Raw genomic sequence first — 22,079 nt, 5'->3', positions numbered from 1 at the left:
TTGGGGCCAGAAAAAGCTGTCCCATGGGAAGATAGCCACTATCTCAGAGTGTCCTTCTGCCCAGCAAGCCACTTGCTCTGCCAAGAGAACAGAGCCTGCAAACTGAAACCAAACGGCATCTGAGTTTGATTGGAGCTTGCTTATGCATGCGGTATTTAAGGTGCGGCTGAGTTGGGGCCTGTAAACCAGAGAAAGGGACACCTCTCTCATAGAGGAACTCCCCCCACAATGTATCCTTGTCTCTCCCAGGTGCTTAATGATCGTGTCCTGCTGAGCCCACAATTCCCCCTGGAAACGGAGGGACTCTGTTAGCAAGGGGGAAAACGCAGGTTGAAAAAAGCTTTTCGGATTCTCCCTGATGACTGCCAGGAAATAGGGTTCTGGAGGCGTGGGTTCTAGTCCCGCTGGGTCCACTCGCTGGGTGACGGGAGCAGGTCATCCAAGGAAGGCACTAATAGCGTTGGTGAGCTGCTGGGAGGTCAGGGTTTATGGTACCCATTCTAAAGAAGAGGTCACTCAGCCTGCGAGCATTGCTGGGATTCTGGCCTCGCTTTGCGCCCCCCGAAATGAAGGCATCAATTTCTGTTTCCACACCTGCAAAACAGGCTTTACAAGGGCCCTGTCTGCTTGATGAAGGTGTGGGAGGGACATGGGGCCTCCAGAGGGGGACAGCAGGAGGGTGGAGAGCCTGCAGGGGGTGGCGGTGAGCTGTGCCTGGAAGCATCTGCCAGTCCCGCCCCAGGGGCTGTCCTGCCAGTCTCCCAGGGCTCCAACACTAAAAGCAGTCATGGGAAGGCACAGTGGTGTCTCATGTTTGCCCCATCTGGGTGCCTTACACAGGGCACTTATGACATTTTACATATGAAGACAAAACTTAAGCTCAGAGGGGAAAGGGAATTGCCAAGGACACAAAGCCTGGAGTGAGAGAGACCTGAATCCCAGCCAGGCCGGCCTGGCCACTGGCCCTGGGTTTCTGTTCCTTTAGATTAGATGTCAGGGCATCCGCTCTGGTGGCACTGGAACCCAGGGGAGGGCAAGATAACACCTCACATCCATGCAAGGACAACAGAGGGTGTGCAGGAGGGAGGGGCAGGGAGGGTAGTATCCTGTTCCCATTTCAATGGCCAGGAAACAGAGGCACAGAGAGTCAGAGGCTGCCAGGACTCAAGCCCTGGTTCCTGGTTGACAAATCCTGTTTGCTTTTCCCCTCACCTGGCAGGCTGGTTGGGGTATTGTGACTTTGCGCTCCTCAGACTCCCTCCAGGGTGCGCTCTGCTGTGTGTCTAAGATCTCTGGGCTTCCCTGGAGGACAAGAAAAGATTTTGTTGCACTGCCCGCCTGGGCTATCCCGTCTTATGCCGAGCCCTGGGCGTCCCAGTGGAGGCTGGCGACCCCCTTAGAGGCAGATTACACAGAGAAGTTCCGAGTCAGGCAACCCCGGGACGAACACGGGCTCAGGACCGCAGCAAGGGAGGCGTGGGTATTGAGTGACCGGGGGAGAAATTCTCATTGATTATGTCTGACAATCCCGCGTGGCAAAAGTTGCTTCATCACCCACCCGGCGACTTCAGGGCTGGAGACCGGTTGGCACCGCTGGGTGACCTGCTCGCTGGGGGCGCACTCAGCCCTCACCCCCGGGAGGGGCCGCCGGGCTGGGGACAATGAGGGTGCAGGGGTTCCTGTCCCGGGAGTACAGAACTCTCCCTCCCGGCCTCGGTTTCCCCAAGCTCGGGGACGCAGGCCGGGCCGCGGCTGGGCGGGGGAGCGGCTCCTTTAAGAGGCCCTCCCGCTTCGTCCGCCGCGCCGCGGCCACCGCCCCCCGGCCCTCCCCTTCCTGCGGCGCCGGGTGCGGGCCGGGCGCGAGTGCGGCGAGAGCGGGCGGGCCAAGCGCAGCGCTGGGAGGCGGCGGCGGCCGGGCGCGGGCGCGGGCGCGGGCGCGGGAGCCCGAGGAGAGCAGCGCGCGGGCAGCGGCCATGGGCTAGTGGGCCCGGCAGAGCCGAGGCAGCGCTCGCCCCGCGCGCGCCGGGAGCCCCGCACACAATAGCGGCGCGCGCAGCCCCGCGCCCTTCCCCCGCCCTCGCGCGCGCCCGCCCCGCGCCCCGCCTCGCGCCCGGGGAGCCTGGCCGCAGCCTCACCTGCCGCCCGGGAGGGGGCGGGCATTGTTCGCCCGCCGCCGCCACCGCCACCGCCGCCGCCCCGCCGGGGACATGGGGGCCGCCCGGCACCCCGGGCCGGGCCTGGCGAGGCCGTCGCGCCGCCGCTGAGCCGGGCCCCGCGCGCAGCCGGGCGGCGCAGGTGAGGCCGGCCGCGCCATGGTGGACCCGGTGGGCTTCGCCGAGGCGTGGAAGGCGCAGTTCCCGGACTCGGAGCCGCCGCGCATGGAGCTGCGCTCGGTGGGCGACATCGAGCAGGAGCTAGAGCGTTGCAAGGCCTCCATCCGGCGCCTGGAGCAGGAGGTGAACCAGGAGCGCTTCCGCATGATCTACCTGCAGACGCTGCTGGCCAAGGAGAAGAAGAGCTACGACCGGCAGCGCTGGGGCTTCCGGCGCGCCGCTCAGCCCCCCGACGGCGCCCCAGAGCCCCGCGCTCCGCGCCCCCAGCCCGCGCCCGCCGACGGTGCCGACCCTCCGCCCACCGACGAGTCCGAGTCCCGGCCAGATGGAGAGGGTTCCCCGGGTAAAGCCAGGCCCGCGGCCGCTCGCAGGCCCGGGACCGCTGCTCCCGCGGACCGCGACGACCGGGGGCCCCCCACCAGCGTGGCGGCCCTGCGCTCCAACTTCGAGAGGATCCGCAAGGGCCCGGGCCAGCCAGCGGCGGCGGACGCCGAGAAGCCCTTCTATGTGAACGTCGAGTTCCACCACGAGCGCGGCCTGGTGAAGGTCAACGACAAAGACGTCTCGGACCGCATCAGCTCCCTGGGAACCCAGGCCATGCAGATGGAGCGCAAGAGGTCCCAGCAGGGCGCCGGGCCCGGCCCGGGGGATGCGCCCAGGCCCCCCTACCGCGGGCGCGCCTCCGAGAGCAGCTGCGGCCTCGACGGCGACTATGAGGACGCCGAGCTGAACCCGCGCTTCCTGAAGGACAACCTGATCAACGCCGACGGCGGCGGCAGGCCTCCCTGGCCGCCCCTGGAGTACCAGCCCTACCAGAGCATCTACGTCGGGGGCATGATGGTGGAAGGGGAGGGCAAGGGCCCACTCCAGCGCAGCCAGAGCACTTCGGAGCAGGAGAAGCGCCTTACCTGGCCCCGCAGGTCCTACTCCCCTCGGAGCTTTGAGGACAGCGGAGGCGGCTACACGCCAGACTGCAGCTCCAACGAGAACCTCACCTCCAGCGAGGAGGACTTCTCCTCGGGCCAGTCCAGCCGCGTGTCCCCGAGCCCCACCACCTACCGCATATTCCGAGACAAGAGCCGCTCGCCCTCGCAGAACTCCCAGCAGTCCTTTGACAGCAGCAGCCCCCCGACGCCGCAGTGCCAGAAGCGGCACCGGCAGGGCCAGGTGGTCGTGTCCGAGGCCACCATCGTGGGCGTCCGCAAGACTGGGCAGATCTGGCCCAACGATGGGGACAGTTTGTCGAGCAGGGTGCCTCAGGATGGCACCTTCCATGGAGACGCAGGTGGGTACCTCCACCCCCTTGGTAGGCACACCTGCCCCTGGCTGGAAACCACTGAGCAGGAGGGACTACAGGGAGGAATAAGTGGACACTTTGGGGAGTGATTTTCAGATACTGTTGTGAACTGATTCATGCTGCCCCTGTGCCTGAACAAACTCCATCCTGCTTTCCTCCTGAATGCAAATTCCCAGTGCTTGGAATGAGATGGGTTGGGAGGGGTGATGTGTGGGGATGGTAAGCAGCTCATTTCTTTGGTTCCAGAGCCATGTGCTTCTTGTGAGAGTCCTCTCTGTGGGTCAGGACCAGGATGCCCTGGGCAGTCGTCATCTTGCCCACTGATACTTCCACCCCGGGCAGTTGGGATGGTATAAAGAAGGGGTCAGCTCTGCCACCTAGGTGGATGTTTTCAGCTGGGATTGATCTGTGTCTTGGGCATTCCCCATCACTTGACCTAGAAGAGTTATGTGACACTTTTGGTGAATCCAAGATGTGCCAGCTGCTCCCAGGCCTTAAGAGTGTCAGGTTCACTGGTGAGCTAGCAGCCCCAGTGCAAGTCAGAGCAGGTGAAAATGCGAATTAGAAGGAAGATAGGTGACAGGCAGGTCTGACTCAGTGGGCCACAAAAGATCGCCGGGGTTGAAGATTTTATCTGGGGCCAGAGCGGAGCCACACCCGTTCTGATCTGCCTGGCACTGGTGGGAGACGTCACCCATCATTACTCACCTCTGTGCCTCTTACCCCACCTCCATTTTCTGATCCTTCGGCACACTCTTCCTCCTGTCTCCCCAAGGTTGCCTGCCCACTGGTGCTTATTTGGGGCTCCTACTCTGTGGTCTGACTCCCGGCCCTCAGATTAAACCTATGGAATTTTATTGTGTATATAACTTCTGTGTACAAACGCCTTGAGATGTTGGGCTGATGGGACCGGGTGTTGCGATCCAGGCACAGTTTGTGATGGGGGTGGGGAGGGGGGCCTGGGTGGGGGTGGGATGTGAGGCAGTCGGGGCTCTCGTCCTAGTCCCTGTTGGGCTGATCCGGTTTTCTGCTCCATTGATTTTTCTTTTTCTGCTGATGGATTTGTATGTGCCTCCTCCATCAAGAATCCTCTTGAAGCAAGTGAGGCTATTTTTGGCTCTGTCCAGCGGTCTCTTTGCAATCAGCGCTCTGTCCTGTTTGTTTTAGGCCCATCCAGTGGCCGGCCCTCCATCTGCAACTGGGTGGCTGTGTTGGTGTTGCTGGGACCTGCGGCCTGGCGCAGCCTCATCCCCTCCGTCTCTCGGAGCGGGTGGAAGGCTGTAATGTTTAGAAGCCTGCTTTGTAGGCCCATCAGCTCCTCCGGGGTCTGGAGGATTGCCCTGTGGTCACTTGGCACCAGCCTCGGCTGGCCAGCTGTCAGCTGAGCGAGCCAGCTTGAACTGGCCCTCAGCGCTGTGGTGCAGGAGGATGTAATTAATAAAGGAGAAAATAAGAGGTTTTCATGGAGACCTGTCTTCTGAAACGATGTTCTCTAGCTGGTGGAGGATTCTGAGTTTTCAGAAGGTGGGCCCCTGCCGGCTGGGGTGTGTATCAGCAGGCCCTTCCCTGAGCTCACAGCTCCTGCAGACCGGAGACCCCGGCTCTGTGGGTGACACAGAGCAGGTTCTCGGCTGAGAAGTTAACTTTCCAACTTGGACCCCACTCTCAGCACTTTCTGGATCCTTCCCTGAACTGTCCTTCCAGGTTCCACGTTGTCTCTCCTGTTACGTTTTAAAACTCCTGCTGGGTTTAGCACTGGGAGCCTTTCAGCTCAGTTGCCAGCACCCTCCTCTGAGGGTTGTGCTGGAAAGGATAGGGGGATCCCGCTCTGGCCCGGCCATCTGTCTCTGTCCTGGCTGTTTACCCACGTTCTCGGGCCTGGGGACTGCTCGGCAGGGCTGCACCTCTGAAAAGGGCCAGTGATGGAAATCACAGTGTGGGAGGGAGTGGAAGTCACTCTAAGACTCTGTAGCAGCAGCAGCTGGTCCGTGGCCTGGACCTAACAGCTTCAGGGTCCCTTTGGATGAGCGGGCTCTGGTGTTTCTGAGTTGAGAGAAGAAGCTGAAATGACCACCTGCCACTGTGTGCCAGGGCCCCTCGGGTCAGTCCAGGGGGCCTTCCAGCTCCGCACACCCAGGTCCCCACGCTGTGAACCTTGCTGCGGGCAGGCTCTTCCCTTGTGCCCCGTGGGCTGCAGAGGAGAGAGTCTGGTCCCTGTCATCTGGGAGCTTACAAATTACAGGGAGACAGGAATGCACACGTCACTTATGTGTTCAGAGGGAGCGCGATCAGGGAAGCTTCTGGAAGCAGCTGCACTGGAGAGGGACCTTCTGGTGAGGGGAGCCGTCTGCTTGGAGGAGCAGTGGGAGCAAAGGCTTGTCACTCTAGACTGTACTTTTTTTTTTTTTTATCGTGGTGCATTACGTATGACAAAATTTACCGGATTAACCCACTTTAGACATTTTTGAGTGTATAGGTCAGTGGCATCAAGTATGTTCACACTGTCATCTTAGCTGCGCCCGTCCCTGTCCCTTAAACTCCCTTCAAGGACTTTGGTGACCCTTTCCTGAATACGGCCACACAGCCAAGGGTCTTTCCTCTTTTGGGTCTCAGGCACCCCCGCCCTGCGTCCCTCTTGAGCTGGGACCCCAGGCCTTTTGTTTCTTTCGGGCGCTCCTGTGAGTTGCTGCCCTGTTTTTCCACATTTCTGTTAAGCAGCTTCATTTGCCCTTTGGATCCTGGTGACGTGTTAGCGTCAGAATGACCACGGCTTTGTTCTTCCCTGGGGCAGCCAGTGTGAGTGAGTAACTGCGGGGCAGTCAGATGTCACCCAGGCCTGGTGTGGGCCCCACCGGCGTCTCTGGCCCAGCGCCTGTGGTCACCTCCAAGTTGAATGCAGGCTCCTCCCTGTGGACAGAGGCAGAGGGGACAGAACTGGGTGGGGTCTGAGACCACTTAAGTCACCAATGGAGTGGAAGCAGAACCTATAGTAAATTTTAAAGGGGTTCTCCAGCTCAGGAAGAATGACTTTCTTGTTTTGGGAACAGAAGGAGGCATTTTGGAACTATCCCGAAAGAAGGAGCTGGGAGTGGTGATTTGTGGGGTCCAAGGGACCGTGGCCCCCCATTCCTCCCTGTTGCCTCATTTGATGCTTCTGGCTTCAGTGGCCGCCTGCCCTCCCTGGCCGGGAGTCCTGGGCCCAGAGAGTCACCCTTGGCAGGACAGAATCCAGGTGAACCAGGCACCCGGGCCACCTGGGAGAGGACGCTGCGGGGCGTGAACCTGGGCTGCAGCCCACCCTGCGTCTTTGGGGGGCTCACGTTCATGGTGGAGGGAGAGACGTCTTCCAGTGTCTCGAGTTGCCAACAATAGGCCTGAGTTTTGACTGAGGCCTCTTAGATCAGGGCTCGGGGGTGGGAGTGGGCGGGTGAAGGATTTAATTAACTGTGAACCCCAGGGGGGTCTTGACCCCGACTGGAATTACAACCCCAGTGGCTTCTGTTGAATTTTTTCCTTCCTCTTGAAGAAATGTAGTCATTTTATTTAATTAAAATGTGTTGTTTATGTATGTATGGTAGGATTTTCTTTATCGTGGTAAAATACATGTAACCAAAGGCGGCATTTTTACCATTTTTCAGCGTCCAGCTCAGTGGCATTCAGTGCAGTCATGTTGTTGTGCAACCATCACTATCTCCAGAACTTTGCATCTTTCTGATGAGAAACTCTGTATCTATTACGCGATAATGCACCTGCCCTTGCCCCCAGCCCCCGGCAACTGGTTCTGCGTTCCGACCCCATGAATTTACTTGTCCTACGTACCCCAGGTACCTGGAAGCAGGTACTAGCTGTCCTGTGTGTCTGGCTGATCTCACTCACGGAGGGTTTTGAAGCTGCCGTTGCCAGGGGCAGCATTCTCATCCTCAGCGCCGCATCTCTGGTCCTTAATAGGCGTTTCTTTTTAGGAAAACACCTGTGAGCGATGGGGGTGTTTCCTTGACTGTCACGCCCACATATGTGAAGCGACCCAGTGTATTAGTGTGCTCAGGCTGGAAGTCCAAGATCGAGGTGCCAGCAGGGTTGGTTTCCCCAGAGGCCTCTATCCTTGGCGTGTAGATCCCCCCCTCCCCACCCCGCTGCCCCTTCACCTGGTCATTCCTCTGTGCAGGTGGACCCCTGGTGACATGTGTGTGCCTAAGATCTCTTATAAAGACACAGTTCAGATTGGTTTAGGGCCCACTCTGATGACCCTGTTTTAACTTAACTCTTTAAACCCTCACCTCCACACAGTCCTGTTCTGAGGTGCTGGAGGCTAAGACCTCGACATGTGAATTTCGAGGGGGACACAGGTCAGCCCACAGCCCTCAGTGAGTCCCTGATTGGGCAGCAGAGAGAGACAGTGTGTGTGCTGGCGGGTTTTAGGAGGAATTCGAGTGAGGTGGGTGGTGTCAAGCAGCCTGGTGGGGCCAAGAGGACCCAGCCGGGAGAAGGAGAGGCCGCGTCTCTCTCCTCACCTGAAAAGCTACAGGTTGGACCCTGTTGTTGCTAAGATCCTTTCCTTCCATTCTTAAATTCTTATCTTAAAAGTTTATTAACTTTCCCCATGTCTTTCTCCTGTTTCCTGGTTTATACCTGCGTCTCCTTTACCATGGCAGCCCCCTCTCCCCTCTCACGCAGCGGTGTTTATTGAGCGTCTGCTGAGTGCCAGCCACTGTCTCTGGAAGGTCTCTCTTGCCTTTCTTCACAGGATTGTGGAAAGGCTTCTCTCCAAGGGCCTTGTCTGAAAAACTAGCGCAGACGAGCGGAACCTTTGTAACGTCCTCACATCCTCCCTGACTGTGTATCTTTCTTTAACTGTGTGTGCAGCCATTTCCTGTTAATCTTGTGTCTGTCTGCTTTCCTCTGCAGGTTGGTGAGACCCTTAAGGACCTACCTGGGTGTCTGTGTCTGGCGTGTCAGGGGTGTTTGTGGGTGACAGGTGGAGTGAGACCACCTCTCTGAGGTTTCCCTTTGTTCCGGCCCCTCCGCGCTTACTGGCATCTAAGTGGCCTCAGATTTTCAGGGGCCTAATGATACAGGTGTCCAGCGAGGGAGATTGTTGGCTTTGAGGTGGTCTGGAGGTAATTTGTCCTTCTTTGCTGAGACTTGGGCTCCCCCTGCTCAACCCTGAGAGTTTCCCGGATCCCCAGCCTGGGCCTGAGAATCAGCATCTTAGATTCTGGCCTCACTGCTGCTACCTTGCAAAACGACTGTGGATGGCGCGATGGTGGGTGCCCCCGGGAGATGTGCCTGCCCAGGTCTGGGGGCCGGGTCGGGGGAGGGACTGCGATGCCCGACTTGGGGAGTAAACACGACTTTGGCGCAGGCTGTGTCATGTGCCCATGGAGTGTTCTCATAAAGTAGCTGGAGTGAGATTATGACCATAATTGTGCACTGTTGGCGGAGTGGGACTGAGGGGTGTGAGACGCACTCCCTTGCCCGAGGTCAGGCGGTTGGCAGCAGGACTGGCGCTGGCCTCTCTCCTAGGCTGGGGGGTGATGCACGAGAGTGGGCCCAGAGTGACCCCCCAGGGGTGGAGGGGACCTGATCAGTCATTCGGCAAACAAAAAAAATCTCCTGATCTGCATACGTCCTCCGGGGGCGCTTTGCTTAGATTCCTCCAGCAAGTCGGTGGAGAGGGCCCAAGAGGACAGACGTGTTGGAAGGACACTGCCTGTTCATCGCCTTTTCCATTCAGCAGTCAGATATTGGGGGGTGGAGGGTGGGATGCTGACCGGCTCTGCTGCAGGCAGTCCTAGAGGGTGCAGGGGGCAGGGCTGGCTGGAAAGAGATGACAGAGGTGCCCTCATGCACAGAGGGGTCAGCATGTGGCCCAGGGAGCCCTAGGAAGGAGCCATCGACAGCATGCAGGAGGGAGAGGGAGAGCCCCGCTGCCCCCCGCCACCACAGGAGCCAGGCTGGCAGACCAGGTATGCACAGCCCCAGGGGATCCTCCACGCACGCATGCGCCTCTGTTGGCATAAAAAGAGCCTTTGAAGATTCACTCCATTTTATGGGCCTGACCTGCTCCCTTTAAAAAATGCTGCTGGGGTCAGTTGGTCTGGAGAGCAGAAAGCGGTTTTCTGCACGTGACACATGTGCACACAGCCTTGCATGGAGCAAGGTCAACTTTCTGGAACATGTGTCCTCTAGCCTGGGGAAAGATCGCAGACCTTGAAGGTAGACCTGATATGCCCGTGATCTGGTGTGTGGCCTTCTGCAGGGACTGGATTCTGTTGGCTGGAGAGGATGCCCCCTCCTTGGGGGCTTTGTGGGGGCGTGAGTGCCCAGAACGGTGGCCGCTGGGGTCGGGCCCTCTCTCTCGTCTCAAAGAGTACCTGCCTCCCCTGGGCATCTGACATCCATGATTGAACAAGCACTTGGCGAGCGATTGTAAAGGGCAGATGCATAGTTTAGCGGGTGCAGGCCCTTTCACCCACTGGGCTCGGCGAGAGTGCTCAGAATGAGCTCCGGAGGGGGGACCCAGGGGTCTGAGGTGGACTTCATCCCACTCCGTTCCCTCTCGCAGTGTGTCCTGGGCTGAGTGGGGTTCGTTCGTCTTGAAGGTACAGTGTGTATGTGTTTTTCTGCATCGTGGCCCCAAAGGAAAGCCCGCTGCTTCGCCTGGTGGGCTCTTCGCTTAGCCCGGGGTACCTGGGGCCAGGGCCGCGCCCACCCCTGTGGTGTGGAGGGGGGTCACCTTGCAGGGCTCCTGGGCCACTTGGCCTTGTGAGTTTTGGGGGCCTGGGAAGCTGGGAGCTGCAGGGAGCTCGATTGTTCGCATAGAGCCCCCCCCCCTGCTGATTGCAGAGGAAAAGCTTAGAACCACTTGGTTCTTGTTTTCAGTGGTTTGTGGGGCCCTGAGAGAGGAGGTGAGAACCTCAGACCTTCTTACTCCAATAGGAAACAGAGGAGAAGGTGGGAAGCTGTGGGGCTCGCTCAGGCTTCGGCATCCCTAGGCTCCCGAGCAGGTTGCCAGGGCTCTGCAGAGCAGAGGGTGCTGCCCCAGGTCATGTCGGGGGGACGGTGGACAGCTGGGCCCAATGTGTCTTCACCATTTGAAGCGTCCAGCTCAGTGGCATTAAGTGCATTCACTTTGCTGTGCAACCATCACCTCCATCCATCTCCAGAACCTTGCTGTTTCCCCACTGAAAGCCTGGCCCTGTTAGGCAGTAACCCCCCCCTCCCCCAGCCCCTAGCAGGACCACTGTCCTTGCTGTCCCTGTGCGTCTGCTCCGGGGGCCTCGCAGGAGTGGACTCACGGCACTTGTTCTTTTGCGTCCGGCTTGTGTCACTGAGCACAGTGACTTCACCGATTCTCCCTCAGGCCTCTCGTTGCCGGCCCTGGATGGTGGCCGGACAGCAGGACCCGGAGAGGCTGAGCCACCAAGTCCTCTGCTTGGTGCATGGGGGGGCGGATGGTGCTTGGGGAGCATGCTGCGTTTTGCACAGTGGCTTCCCCCACAGGGGGAGCAGCAGGAACCCTCACAGCTGACCGTCCGAGGCTTTAGGTGGGGGACTGGGGGTGTCCTGCAGGCTTGAGGTTAGTAGATAGGGCGATCTTCATCCCTGGCACTCCCTGATGTCCTGGAGCGGCTGTGCCGCGACGGCGGGGGGACACACAGGCTAGGCCAGCCTTGCCTGTGCCCACCTCTCCTGTTCTCTGTGAGGCTTAGGGGTCCCCGTGCTGGGTTCAGAGCTGTCATCCGATTGCCCGGAAGCCTTGGTGACCTGACCTGCGAATTCTCTCAGGAGACACTCAGCTCGGCGGGTTCGCCCTCTGGACATGTGTGTGTGCAAAATCTGTTTTCACTCAAATCTTAGACCTTAGACTGAAAAGGGGAACTCACTCGCGGGTGAAAGCTTTCCACTTTCTCCCTTGGGAACGTGGGTGAACATGTCCGCTTTGGGGCCCTGCGGGGCGATCTGGATCGGAGACCGCCACGCCCGCGAGGAGGCCCTAGGGGACAGCATCACGGAGCAGCCGAATGGGCCACCCTTGTCCCCCAGAGCGGCGGGGCAGCGCTGCCTGAATCTGGCCCTACAAAATCCAGGTTGTGAAGATGAACATAAGTCTGGGTTCCCCTCCTGTGGTATTTTGTCAGCGACCAGATGGTGTGAATCATTGTAGCAGACTCTTCTCTGTGGAAGGTGGGGAGACTCCGGGAAGGGGGCAGCGGGGGAGGGGCAGTGGTGGAGATCTGGTCCTGGCACTCCTTGTCACTTCCCAGCTTCCCCACCCTGTGGGGCCTATGCTGGCTCTTAATCCTCACTGGGTCTGCGGTCCCGGGGTCCGGAAGCCTTGGCAGGGAAGCCAGGAAGGCTCAGGGCTGAGACCGGCCTGCTGGCTACCCAGAAGAGACACTTTGTTCTGACCACTCAGGAGTGTCCGCTGGGCTGGACACTGATTCTGCAGGCGGCAGGTGCGAAACCACCATGGTCAGCTGCTGGGGTGTGACAGGCAGGGTTCCAGAGTGTCAGAACCAGAGAGCCCTGCCGGCCACCCTGTGAGTGCAGGGGCTACGTCTGGGAGGAGAACAGAGTGTGGGTGCCTCTTTCTCTCTGGCCCCAAAGCGCTGGGCTCCCTCAAGTATGTGCATTAATCAGACCTGTTCCTAAGGGAGGAGGGTCACTGTGTGTTTATTAGGCTCTGAGTCATGCACGACGGGGCATGTCTGTAAATAAGACCTTGGACATCAGAGGCCGAGGTGGGGCTTGCTCGTGGGAAGCTCCCTCTGTCCTCGGGGTGTGTGCTGACACCATGCTGGCCCCCCATGGGCTCCAGGGTGTGTAGACCCGGCAGGAGCAGCGGGTCAGGACCCACGTACTGCCCTTGACTGTTCCCTTGTGGAGCTGCTTCGAGGGGGCTTTAAAGGCTGGGCTGGGCCGGGCTTTGGGTCACTTGGGAAAGATCTGGGTCCTGCCTGGTATCCATGGACATGTCCGGGCCCTGCGAGGCCATGGCTTTACTCTGCATGGTGCCGCTAAGCCCAGAGGCTCAGCAGGGGGGTGACGGGAACTGGAGGCATTTGGCCTGGTGGAGATTGAAGGCAGCATCTCTGTCCTGCCTGCCCACGTGGACCACCTCCGCTGTGTTAGAAAAGTCACACACATCCCCACAGCTGGTCGCTCCTGGAGAGTCTGATTAGTGAGATTCTTCTTATTTTTGCCTAGTAATAGTAGTTTCCATGGGTCAGCAGTTCTGGCATGGCTTAGTTAGGTCTTCTACTCAGGGTCTCCCATGGCTGCAGTCAAAGTGTCAGCCGGGGCTGCCTTCCCATCTGGGGCTCCACATCCCCTCCCAAGCACAGGTTGTTGGCAGAGTCAGTTCCTGGTGGTTGTAGGACTGAGGTCCCTGATTTCTTGCTGCCTGTCGGTTGCTCCCAGCTCCCAGAGGCCACCCGTCTTCATAAGCACCTCCCACAAGGCCGTCTGAGCCAGCTGGGTTTCTGGAAATCTCCTTGGGTGATTTTCTCAGCAGCCAGCTCGAGAACTGTCCACCTGCGGGAATCCGTGAGTGCTAGCTGTGTGTTTCGAATGGTTGTCATGTGGAAGAGGGAGTGGATTTCTTTAGGGTTACAGCTGGAAGGCTGGTCTGTTATTAACAATGAGAAGCTTTGGGGAGGCGGGTTTCTGCTCAGTGTTAATGGGGATTTTCATTTCTTTCCGACTTTATATAAAGTCATATTTATGAATATTTTATGTAGCTGAGATCTCACTGCGTACTTGGGTGTCCTGCTTTTGTCGATGAATGGGATCATTTTTCTGTTTTACTGAATATTTTGTAAATGTTTTTTAAAGGCTACATTATTACTGCATAGAGGAGTTATGGTTTAATTGATCTAATTTTGATGAATTTTGTTGGACATTTAATGTTTACTAAATGTAGCTGGTTATTACAATGTTTCAGTGAGCATCTATTTTTAAAAAAGAAAGCTTCACTGAGGTATGATGTACATACCATACAATTTGCATTTAAAATGTACAGTTTGATGGGTGTTGGTACATTGCATTATTAACTTTTAAAAATCACGGTTTTACATATACATATATATGTGACTTACCATAAATAAGCGTTTTTTTGTGATGGTATGTTTACATTGTTGTGCAACCATCACCACCATCTCCAGCACTCCTTTCATCTTGTGAAACTGAAACTCTGTGCCCTTTCAGCAGTAACTCCCCCAGCCCCTGGCAGCCACCATCCCTACTTTCTGTCTCTATAAATTTGACTGCTCTGGGTACCTCGCTTAGGTAGACTTACACAGTATTCCTATCTTATTTCACGGAGCATAATGTCTTCAGCGTTCATCCATGTCATAGCATGTGTCAGAATGTCCCCCCTTTTACGGCTGAATAATATTCCACTGTTTGTTTGGACCACATTTTGTTTCAGGTTACAGTTCAGTGGCGTTCATCGCATTTTGTGAGCATCTCCTCTTTTTACATCCATTTCCATTCGCATTTCTGCTTCCTCCTTGAAAGTGAGTGTTGGTCAGTAGAGTTACCAAATCAGAGATCTGGATGGTTATAAGACCCTTGATATTTGTCATCAAATTACTCTCCAGAAATGCTGTTCCTGTTTACCCTTGATTTTACAGTTAATCCTCTGCTGTCCTTTGACTCCTTTCCTGGCAAACTGGGTCTCACCTTAACGCCTCATTCCTTAGTGCTCCCCGAGGGCCCTAAATCAGGAAAGGCCCTGAGTTGGGACCACACCAGTCCTCTCTCTCGTTTGGGGAGATTCCTGAGGCTTCCGGCTATGTGCCAGTTCTTTGTCAGCTCCATGGTCCTCGGCAGGGAGGGAACTCACTGGCCCCTTGTTTATGATCGAACTTACTTCCCTGGACTGCTTGTGACCAAATCTGAAAAGCATTTCAGCCTCTGTGCATCCTGGCCGTGGATTCAGTCAGCTGGACAGCATTGTCCAGTTAATTCTGGCCCCTGGAGTTCCTGCCTGGCTTAAGGGAAGCTCCAAGGAAACCAGACACTGTGGTAGAAAAGGGATTTTACAGAAGGTAGCACATGGCTGCACTCAGGCAGCAGAAGCCAGCAGGAGCTGGGCCAGGGCAGCGAGACGCTGTTGGGCTTGTCAGGTCAAACACCTCCCTGTGCCTGAGGACTTGGAGTGTGTAGATTGTGTGGTTGTGTAGGCTGTGTGGTTGTGCAGGTTGTGTGTGTGTTGGGGGTGCAGATACATACAGCAAGGCCATAGCTGGAGGTTGGGCAGTGTGGTGTAACAGGCTTGGGGAGGAGAGGAGAATGGTGGACACTACTCCACGCTGGCGGGGGTCTGTCTTACTGTCTTAGCGTTCACTGCAGCTGAGAGCCAGCACTTCCGGAGTCTGAGCCGTCCGGGCGCATGCATCACAGAGCTGGGGCTCCCGTGCGCCCCCTCTGCTGTGTTGCCTGTCTTGGCTGTGGCGTCAGCTGCTGTTCAGATTCTGGGTGAATCACTTAAACCCCGTGGGTCTCTGTGTCCCCCCCCCGACCCCGTAAGTGAAAGCTGCACAGTGGAATCTTAAAGATCTCTTTAGTTTTGTGATTCCAAATAAAATTAAGTCCTGTTGCTCTGAGTTGCCAGCAAATCACTTGGAAAATCTCATTGGCGGGTGTCCGAAGCAGTCTTCCCGTTAGACCCTGATTGGGTCTGGCTGCCTGCAGAGACGTGGTCCAGGGAGCCAGTGGTGGGCCGGGGGTGAATTTGGCTCTGCGTGTACCTTCAGTGGGAACCAGGATGCTGCTTTGCTGGTTGAATTGTCGTCTTCCCTTGCTGCCCACTGGCCAGGGTCGGCCCTTGGGGCAGCACGGATGCTCTGGGCAGTGTGCTGACAGGCATGGCGTGGGTGGCGGGAGGCCCGGCCAGCGATATGGGGGGGGTGAGGGCAGCGTAGAGGGCATCTGCCAGGGTGGAGGTGGTGGGGTCTGGGCAGGTGGTTGGCAGCGGGATGCCTGGAGGTGCCAGCTGGTCTTCCTAGCCAGAGCACAGCCCTGCGTGGTCAGGAACGCCATTGTCGGGGTCGGCCCTGAGACAGGCGAGGCTTGCGTGCATGGCTGTGCCTGCGTGCAGCTCTGTGCTGTGGAGCTGGGGAGTGTTGGTGCCTTGGGGCTGTTTTCCTTCATCGCAGATGACAAATCCTCCAGCAGCCTGCTGCCTCATGAGGCCGCACCTGGGACTGGAGTCTGCAGAGGAAGCTCTCTGTCTGGTCCCTGTTTCACTTTCTGAGCACCCTCCGTGCCAGCCGGAGAAGGGACTGTCTTGTGCCCGCGCTGGCCAGCCCCAGGGGTGGGTTGGTCAGTCTAGGGGACACGAGCACAGGAAGGAGACTTTGCTGAATACCTGCACTGCTGTGAGGCTCGGGTGCCTCAGCAGAAATCCATGCTTTCCTTCACAACTTTATGTTTGGTGGGCTTGGCTTGGATTTCCAGGGACCCCCCCAGCGTTTCTTTCTCTGGTGATGGTGCAGGAGAGAGGACCCCCTCCCTTCACTGGAACTTCACTCTTGGGTTGGCTTTGCACTTAGTAATGGAATCCCGTGTGCCTTCCGGGATCCGAGCCCCGTGCCAGCCTGCAGGGAACCGGGTGGTACCTACCACACAGATGCTCAGACGGCAGGAGCTTGGGAGGGTAAGAAGGTAGGAAGCCTCCATGGCAGAGCCTGGATTTGAACCAGGGGTGGTTCTGTGAACATCTGCTCTTGGCTCTGTGGTACTGGGGTGGCTGACCTTTTCTTAAAGGGCCAGGTAGTAGCTAATTTAGGCTGTGGGTAAACTCTTACTCATCTGTTCCCTAGTAGCCAATGTTCCTGGGAAAGGCGTAGCTGTGCTTAAGCCTCTCCATCCATCTGCCAGTCATCCATCCGTCCATCATCCATCCATCCATTTACCCATCATCCATCTATCGAGCCATCTGCCTTACTCCATTCCGGCTGCTGTACCAGAGTACCGTAGACTGAGTGGTTTATAAACAACAGAAATTTATTTCTGCCACTTCTGGAGGCTGGCATCCAAGATGAAGGTGCCAGCAGGGGGTCTGGTGAAGGTTCCCTTCCTCACCGTGTCCTCACGTGGCGGAAGGGGTGCGGGAGCTCTCCAGGGTCTCTTTTATAACAGGACTCATCCCACTCAGGAAGGTTCCACCCTCGTGACTGAATCACCTCCCAAAGGCCCCTCCTCCTAACACCAGCACACTGGGGCTTAGGTTCCGACATCTGTATTTTAGGGGGACACAGTCATTCATTGTAGCACCGTTCGTCATCCATGCATCCATACATCCATCTATCCATCCACCCATTTACCCATCAGTTTGTGCATCTGAAGCCTCCAGAACTTCAATTCATGCAGTTTAGTGGCATTAGGTACATTCACGCTGCTGTGCAACCGTCTCCACCATCTGCCCCCAAACCCTTCATCTTCCCAAACCGAAGCTGTCCCCATGAAACCAGGGCTCCCCCATGTTCCCTCTCCTGGTCCCTGATGACCGCTCTCTGCTTTGGCCCCTGCAGAGACCTCGCTTAGGTGGGATCCTGCAGGGTTTGTCCTTTTGTTTCCCTGAGCAGAATGTCCTCGAGGTTCATCCACGTTGTGGCCTGTGTCAGAATTCCCCTCCTTTTTAAGGCTGAATAATATCCCATTATGCAGATGGACCACGTTTTGTTTATCCATTCATCTGTGGATAGATGCTCGGGTTGCTTCCACTTTTGGCTTTTGTGAATGATGATGCTGTGAACATGAGTCTCCAAATTCAGCAGTCTTTTGTTGACATCAGAATTCTATTTTTGTCTGCCTCTCACTTCAGCTATTTGGTTGATTTATTTTTATTGAGATTGTAATTGACATGTAACATTGTATTCATTTTAGCTTTACAACAGAAAGATTTGATAATATGTATATATTGAAAAATGATAATCACGGTAGGTTAACACCCATCGCCATGTGTAGTTAACACATTTTTCTTTTCACCTATTTGTTTTTCAACCAATTTCCTTCCCTCCACCTTTTTTTTTCTTTTACTGCAGGTACTGGGGATTGAACCCAGGACCTCGTGCATGCTAAGCATGTGCTCTACCACTGAGCTGTACCCTCCCTTCCTGCTTTCTTCTTTTAACAGATTTCCAATTATAGGAGCTTTTGTCCGTGTTAGGAAAGAAATTTGGGGTTGAGGATAAAAAAAATGATATATCATAAACTATCTATTCCTCTTTTTTTTTAAGAAGGCTATAAATTCAAAAGATATTGTGACATCAGTAGAGGTGTGTGTGGGTGCGTTGAAATGTAATTTACAGAAGTCACTTTTTATGGTGTACTCTTCTGTGAGTGAGGACAGGGTGGTATAACCACAATCAAGGTACAGAACAGGTCCGTCACCCCCGAAGGTCCATCACCCCAGAAGGTTCCGTCACTATGTCCCTTGTAAACACCTCCCCAGGACCACCCCTCGCAGCCTGGGCAACCACTGATGTGTGTCCTCTCCCTCTGGTCTTGCCTCTTCCCGAACGTCGGATACATGGAATCCTACGGCGCGCAGCCTTTTGGTCCAGCTCCTTTCACTTCGGGAGGGCACCTGTGACTCATCCAGGTCGTTGTGTGTATTGATACCTTGTTTCCTCCTGTTACTGAGGCGCATTTCATCACCTGGATGGGATGACCTGGTACTCTTCCTTTCGAGTCTGTTCTAACAGCTTTACTGAGGGAGAACTTATATCCTTTCTAGGTCCCTCACTGCACGTGCACAGCTCAGTGGCTTTTAGATTCACAGACTGAGGGATGCGACCACCACCACTCTCGAGTCCCAGAACCTTTTCATCACCCCGGCAAGAAGCCCACACCCATCAGTGGTCTTTCCCCAGTCCTCCTCCCCTGAGCCCGGACACCACTAATCAGCTTTCTCTTTGTGTGGATTTGCCTTTTCTAGACATTTCATACAAATGAGGTCTACAGTGTGTGGCTTCTGGTGGACGCTGTCCTTTTTTTCTGGCTTCTTTTGGAAGGCCTGTCTTTCAGCCACCCTCATCCTGAGGGGCCCATGGGGCCTGAGGAGCAGCTCCCCACAGTGTGTCCTCAGCTCCTCCCCGAGACTGGGCCTTTCTCTCTGGGTTTGGGGCTGCTTCCCACAGCGTACCAGGGAACAAACCCCTTTCTCTTCTGACTCCCCTTCTCCATGACTGGGGTCCCACCTGTCTTGCCCTTGGCCTTCACTAGGGGTTTGGATCCTGGAGGTGGCAGGTGGATGGGAGGTTGGACCCTTCAGACCCCCAGAAGGCCCTGCCTCTCCTCTTCCCTGTGGCTCCAGCTGCCGAATCCCCTTTGTTTTTGCTGCTGGCTTGGCCAGGCCCGGGAAAGAGGCTGGAGGCAGGAGAAAGCTGCCCAGCACCCAGCCACAGCTGCAGCCTGGGGTCTGAGCTCTAGCTGGAGGCCTGACCTTGGTTAGGCTGGGCAGACGTGCTGGCTCTGCTGGAGGAAGACCTGCAGGGTGGGCTGTGATCACAGTGGGATCCCTGTGCTGCCTGTTGTCCTCAGCCTGTGACCGCTGACACATGTCCCTGGGAACCGTGGTGGTATTTGGCATCTGCAGGGATGCCCTTTGTCCAGGGCTCCAGGCCTCAGCAGGGAGCATTCTGGCTTCTGGAAGCTTATCAGGGCTGTGGCTGCAGGTGCACTAGACCCACCGGGCTGCAGGGCCTACAGTAAGTCCCCAGTGGGCTCTGCGGGGCTGGGGCCGGCGGCCTCTCCCGCAGGAACACAGCCTTGCTCTGGGAGCACAGGGGCTTCTGGAGCCGGGCAGTGCAGTAGACTTATGCACGAGGATCGTGCCCTCCCGTGAGTGTACCCCTAGCCAGAGCCCTCCATGGGCTCTGATTCTGACCTACAGGGCATTTGTGACTGTGTGTTTGGATTCGTTCCCTTGTTTAAAGAGGAAAAGTGATGCACCTGCTTTCTGGCCAAGAGAGGTGGCAGCTGCAAGCCGTGCGCCCAGTTCCGAGTCTCATCCTGACCACGGGATGAGTTATTTGGTCGTAAGTCAGCATCTCATCTACAGAGGACTTGGGGGATATGAAGGCCGGTGGGCTTTTTCTCTGTCACTGGGAGGGTGGGGACCACAGAAGGGACAACACTGATTAGAAGATTTCCGGGCCTCCCTGTGACACCAGGTCCTGGGGAGACCCCAGGAGGTCCTCTGACCTCTGGGCTCCCCTGCCTGCTGTGCCCTTGCTCTACTGGGTGGTCTCGGGGCAGCCACCCTGGAGGAAATGTGCTGACCCCTGCCGCCCTCTGCGGACACTCATGACCCAGGGGGAGGTCCCATGCCGCATGGGCGCTGGCCAGGCCGTGGATGTGGCACTGGGGTCCTTGAGAGGTGTGGCGGGCCCCTCCCTCAGGGACACAGAGCTGGGACTTTCACTGCTCATTCCAGTCGCCCGACACTCCCTCGGTGGTGAACCTGGTGAACCGTTGGCCGTTGGCTGATGAGCCGCCAAGAAGGAAGGCCACACTGCCAGTTGTCGTGAGGGACAGAGATGAGTGTGAGATCCCACTTCCGGTTAGGTTGAAGTGTGTGGAAAATGTGTGCCTGAGCATCTGAGAAGGATGGTCAGGTTCCCTCACGTACAAGCTAGGGATCGGAGCAGTCACCTGCGCGGGGACTTGTGTGAAGCGGCAGTGGCCGGCGTGACCGAGAAGCAGCGCTCAGCCCGCCTCCGGGCGCGCCTCGCGCTTAACAGCACTTGTTATCCTCGTGTTGCTGTTGTGACAGATCCAGCGGGAGGGGAGGTTGGCTGCTTCATCAGCTGCCTGGAGGTGTGGGTTTGTTTTTTTTTAAGAGGCCGCAGTGGAAGATGAGAAGCTGCCTTTTTCCATCAGAGTTGGAAACGCCCAGAGTCCATTTCCAAGAAGTGGTTTTTCAAAGGGTTTGGTTTTGTTCTGGGAGCAGAGCCCTTCTTTTCAAGTGACATTTTAGGTGACACCTCAGTACGTGAAACAGATGCAAAGGATCCCTGGTACCCAGCCCTGCTCAGCCTCCCACCCGGCGCCATGTGGCTCTGAGGACCCCAGTTTGTTGCTGATTCTCTCGGGGACCTAGGGGGAGGCTCTTCTTGGAGATCGGTGTCCTTCTTCTCCAAGGTGGAGTCAGCTGGGCAGGGAGCCTGGTACAGCTTCTTCTCGGAGCAGAGAAGCAGACTTGGTCCCGGGAACGACCAGCTCTTCTTGTCAGCAGATGTGGGGTGAGGGGAGGGGACACGCTGGATCGGAGCCTGGGTTTGCCAGTGTGTTGTCCAAACCTGCATTTGGAAGGGGTTCGAGGCAAGGCTTTCGGCCGTCATAGAACTTTGCTTTCGTTCATTTTCTTTTTAAATTGCGATCAAATCTGAAGTGATGGTTTGGTGGCATTGGGCACGTCGGCCTTGTTGTGCAACCATCACCACCATCTGACTCCCCAACTTTTCATCCTCCGGAAACTCTGTCCCCACTAAACACTAACCCCTCACTCCCCCGCAGCCCCTGGCACCCCTATTCTGCTTTCTTACTCAATGAATTTTACTACTGCAGGCACTTCACATAAGTAGACTCCTACAGTATTTGTCTTTTTGTGTCTGGCTTATTTCACTTAGCGTAGTATTCAGGGTGCGTCCACATTGTAGCAGGTGTCAGAATATCTTCCTTTTTAAGGCTGAACCATGTTCCTTTGTATGAATAGACCACATTTTGCTCAACCACTCATCCATCAGTGGACACTTGTATTGTTTCTGCCTCCTGGCTGCTGTGGGTGTGGGTGTAATACTTTTCATCTTGATCTCTTGTAACCAGGTCCCCCTTCAGGAGCGCCCAGGGCACCGCTCAGCTACCTGTAATGGGGAGGCGGCGGAGGTGGGGGGACACCATTCTCTTGCAGTTACTGCCCTGGGAGCACAACCCTCCGGAATGTAGCAGGCGGCGGATGAACAGGGCGGGAGTTCTTGGAAAGGGGCGTTTCTGGTGGTGAGTCCCACCTCTGTTTTCTAGCCACCTCTCTGCCAAGGAAACTTGCATCAGCCACTCCTGGAAAGTGGCAAATCTCTGATTGGGTTCCTGGGAGATGGTGGAGTGTTCCTCTGGGTGGTCCACCTGACCCTGGGCAAGTCAGGGATGAAGCCAGCGCAGAGGTGGGACAGGGTCCTTGCTTGGTTTTGACTGTGCTTCCAGGCAGCACTGAGCCTGGCCCTGGGGTGGGACTATGGGAGCCTGCCTTCAGGGGACGGGGACTTGTAAGTGGGACATGGGACCAGGGAGTCAAGGAGTCAGACAGTGACGGAGACTCCAGGCGTTGGCTCTTTCCTGGGTTGTTTTCTAGAATAACCAGATTCCCTTGAATTTTGCCAGGTTCAGGGAACCTAGCTGAGCTGGCCTGGCTTCAGAACATGGAAGTCTGTTCCTAC

At 56.5% G+C, this 22,079-nt stretch overlaps 1 protein-coding gene across 1 annotated transcript in view; it reads left to right on the top strand.

Annotated features, from left to right (window-relative positions):
• The first annotated feature begins 1,826 nt into the window (after window positions 1-1,826).
• The window catches only part of BCR (BCR activator of RhoGEF and GTPase), an 88,380-nt gene continuing 68,127 nt past the window's right edge, over window positions 1,827-22,079 (top strand). The window contains exon 1 of the mRNA XM_006213278.4: window positions 1,827-3,618. Coding sequence (XP_006213340.2) covers window positions 2,313-3,618 — 1,306 coding nt within the window. The 5' untranslated portion in view covers window positions 1,827-2,312. The remainder of the gene's footprint in view (window positions 3,619-22,079) is intronic.

Source organism: Vicugna pacos, chromosome 32, assembly GCF_048564905.1.
Source record: "Vicugna pacos chromosome 32, VicPac4, whole genome shotgun sequence".
In the NCBI taxonomy this organism is placed as follows: Eukaryota; Metazoa; Chordata; class Mammalia; order Artiodactyla; family Camelidae; genus Vicugna; species Vicugna pacos.
This window is presented reverse-complemented; position numbering and strand designations above follow the sequence as displayed.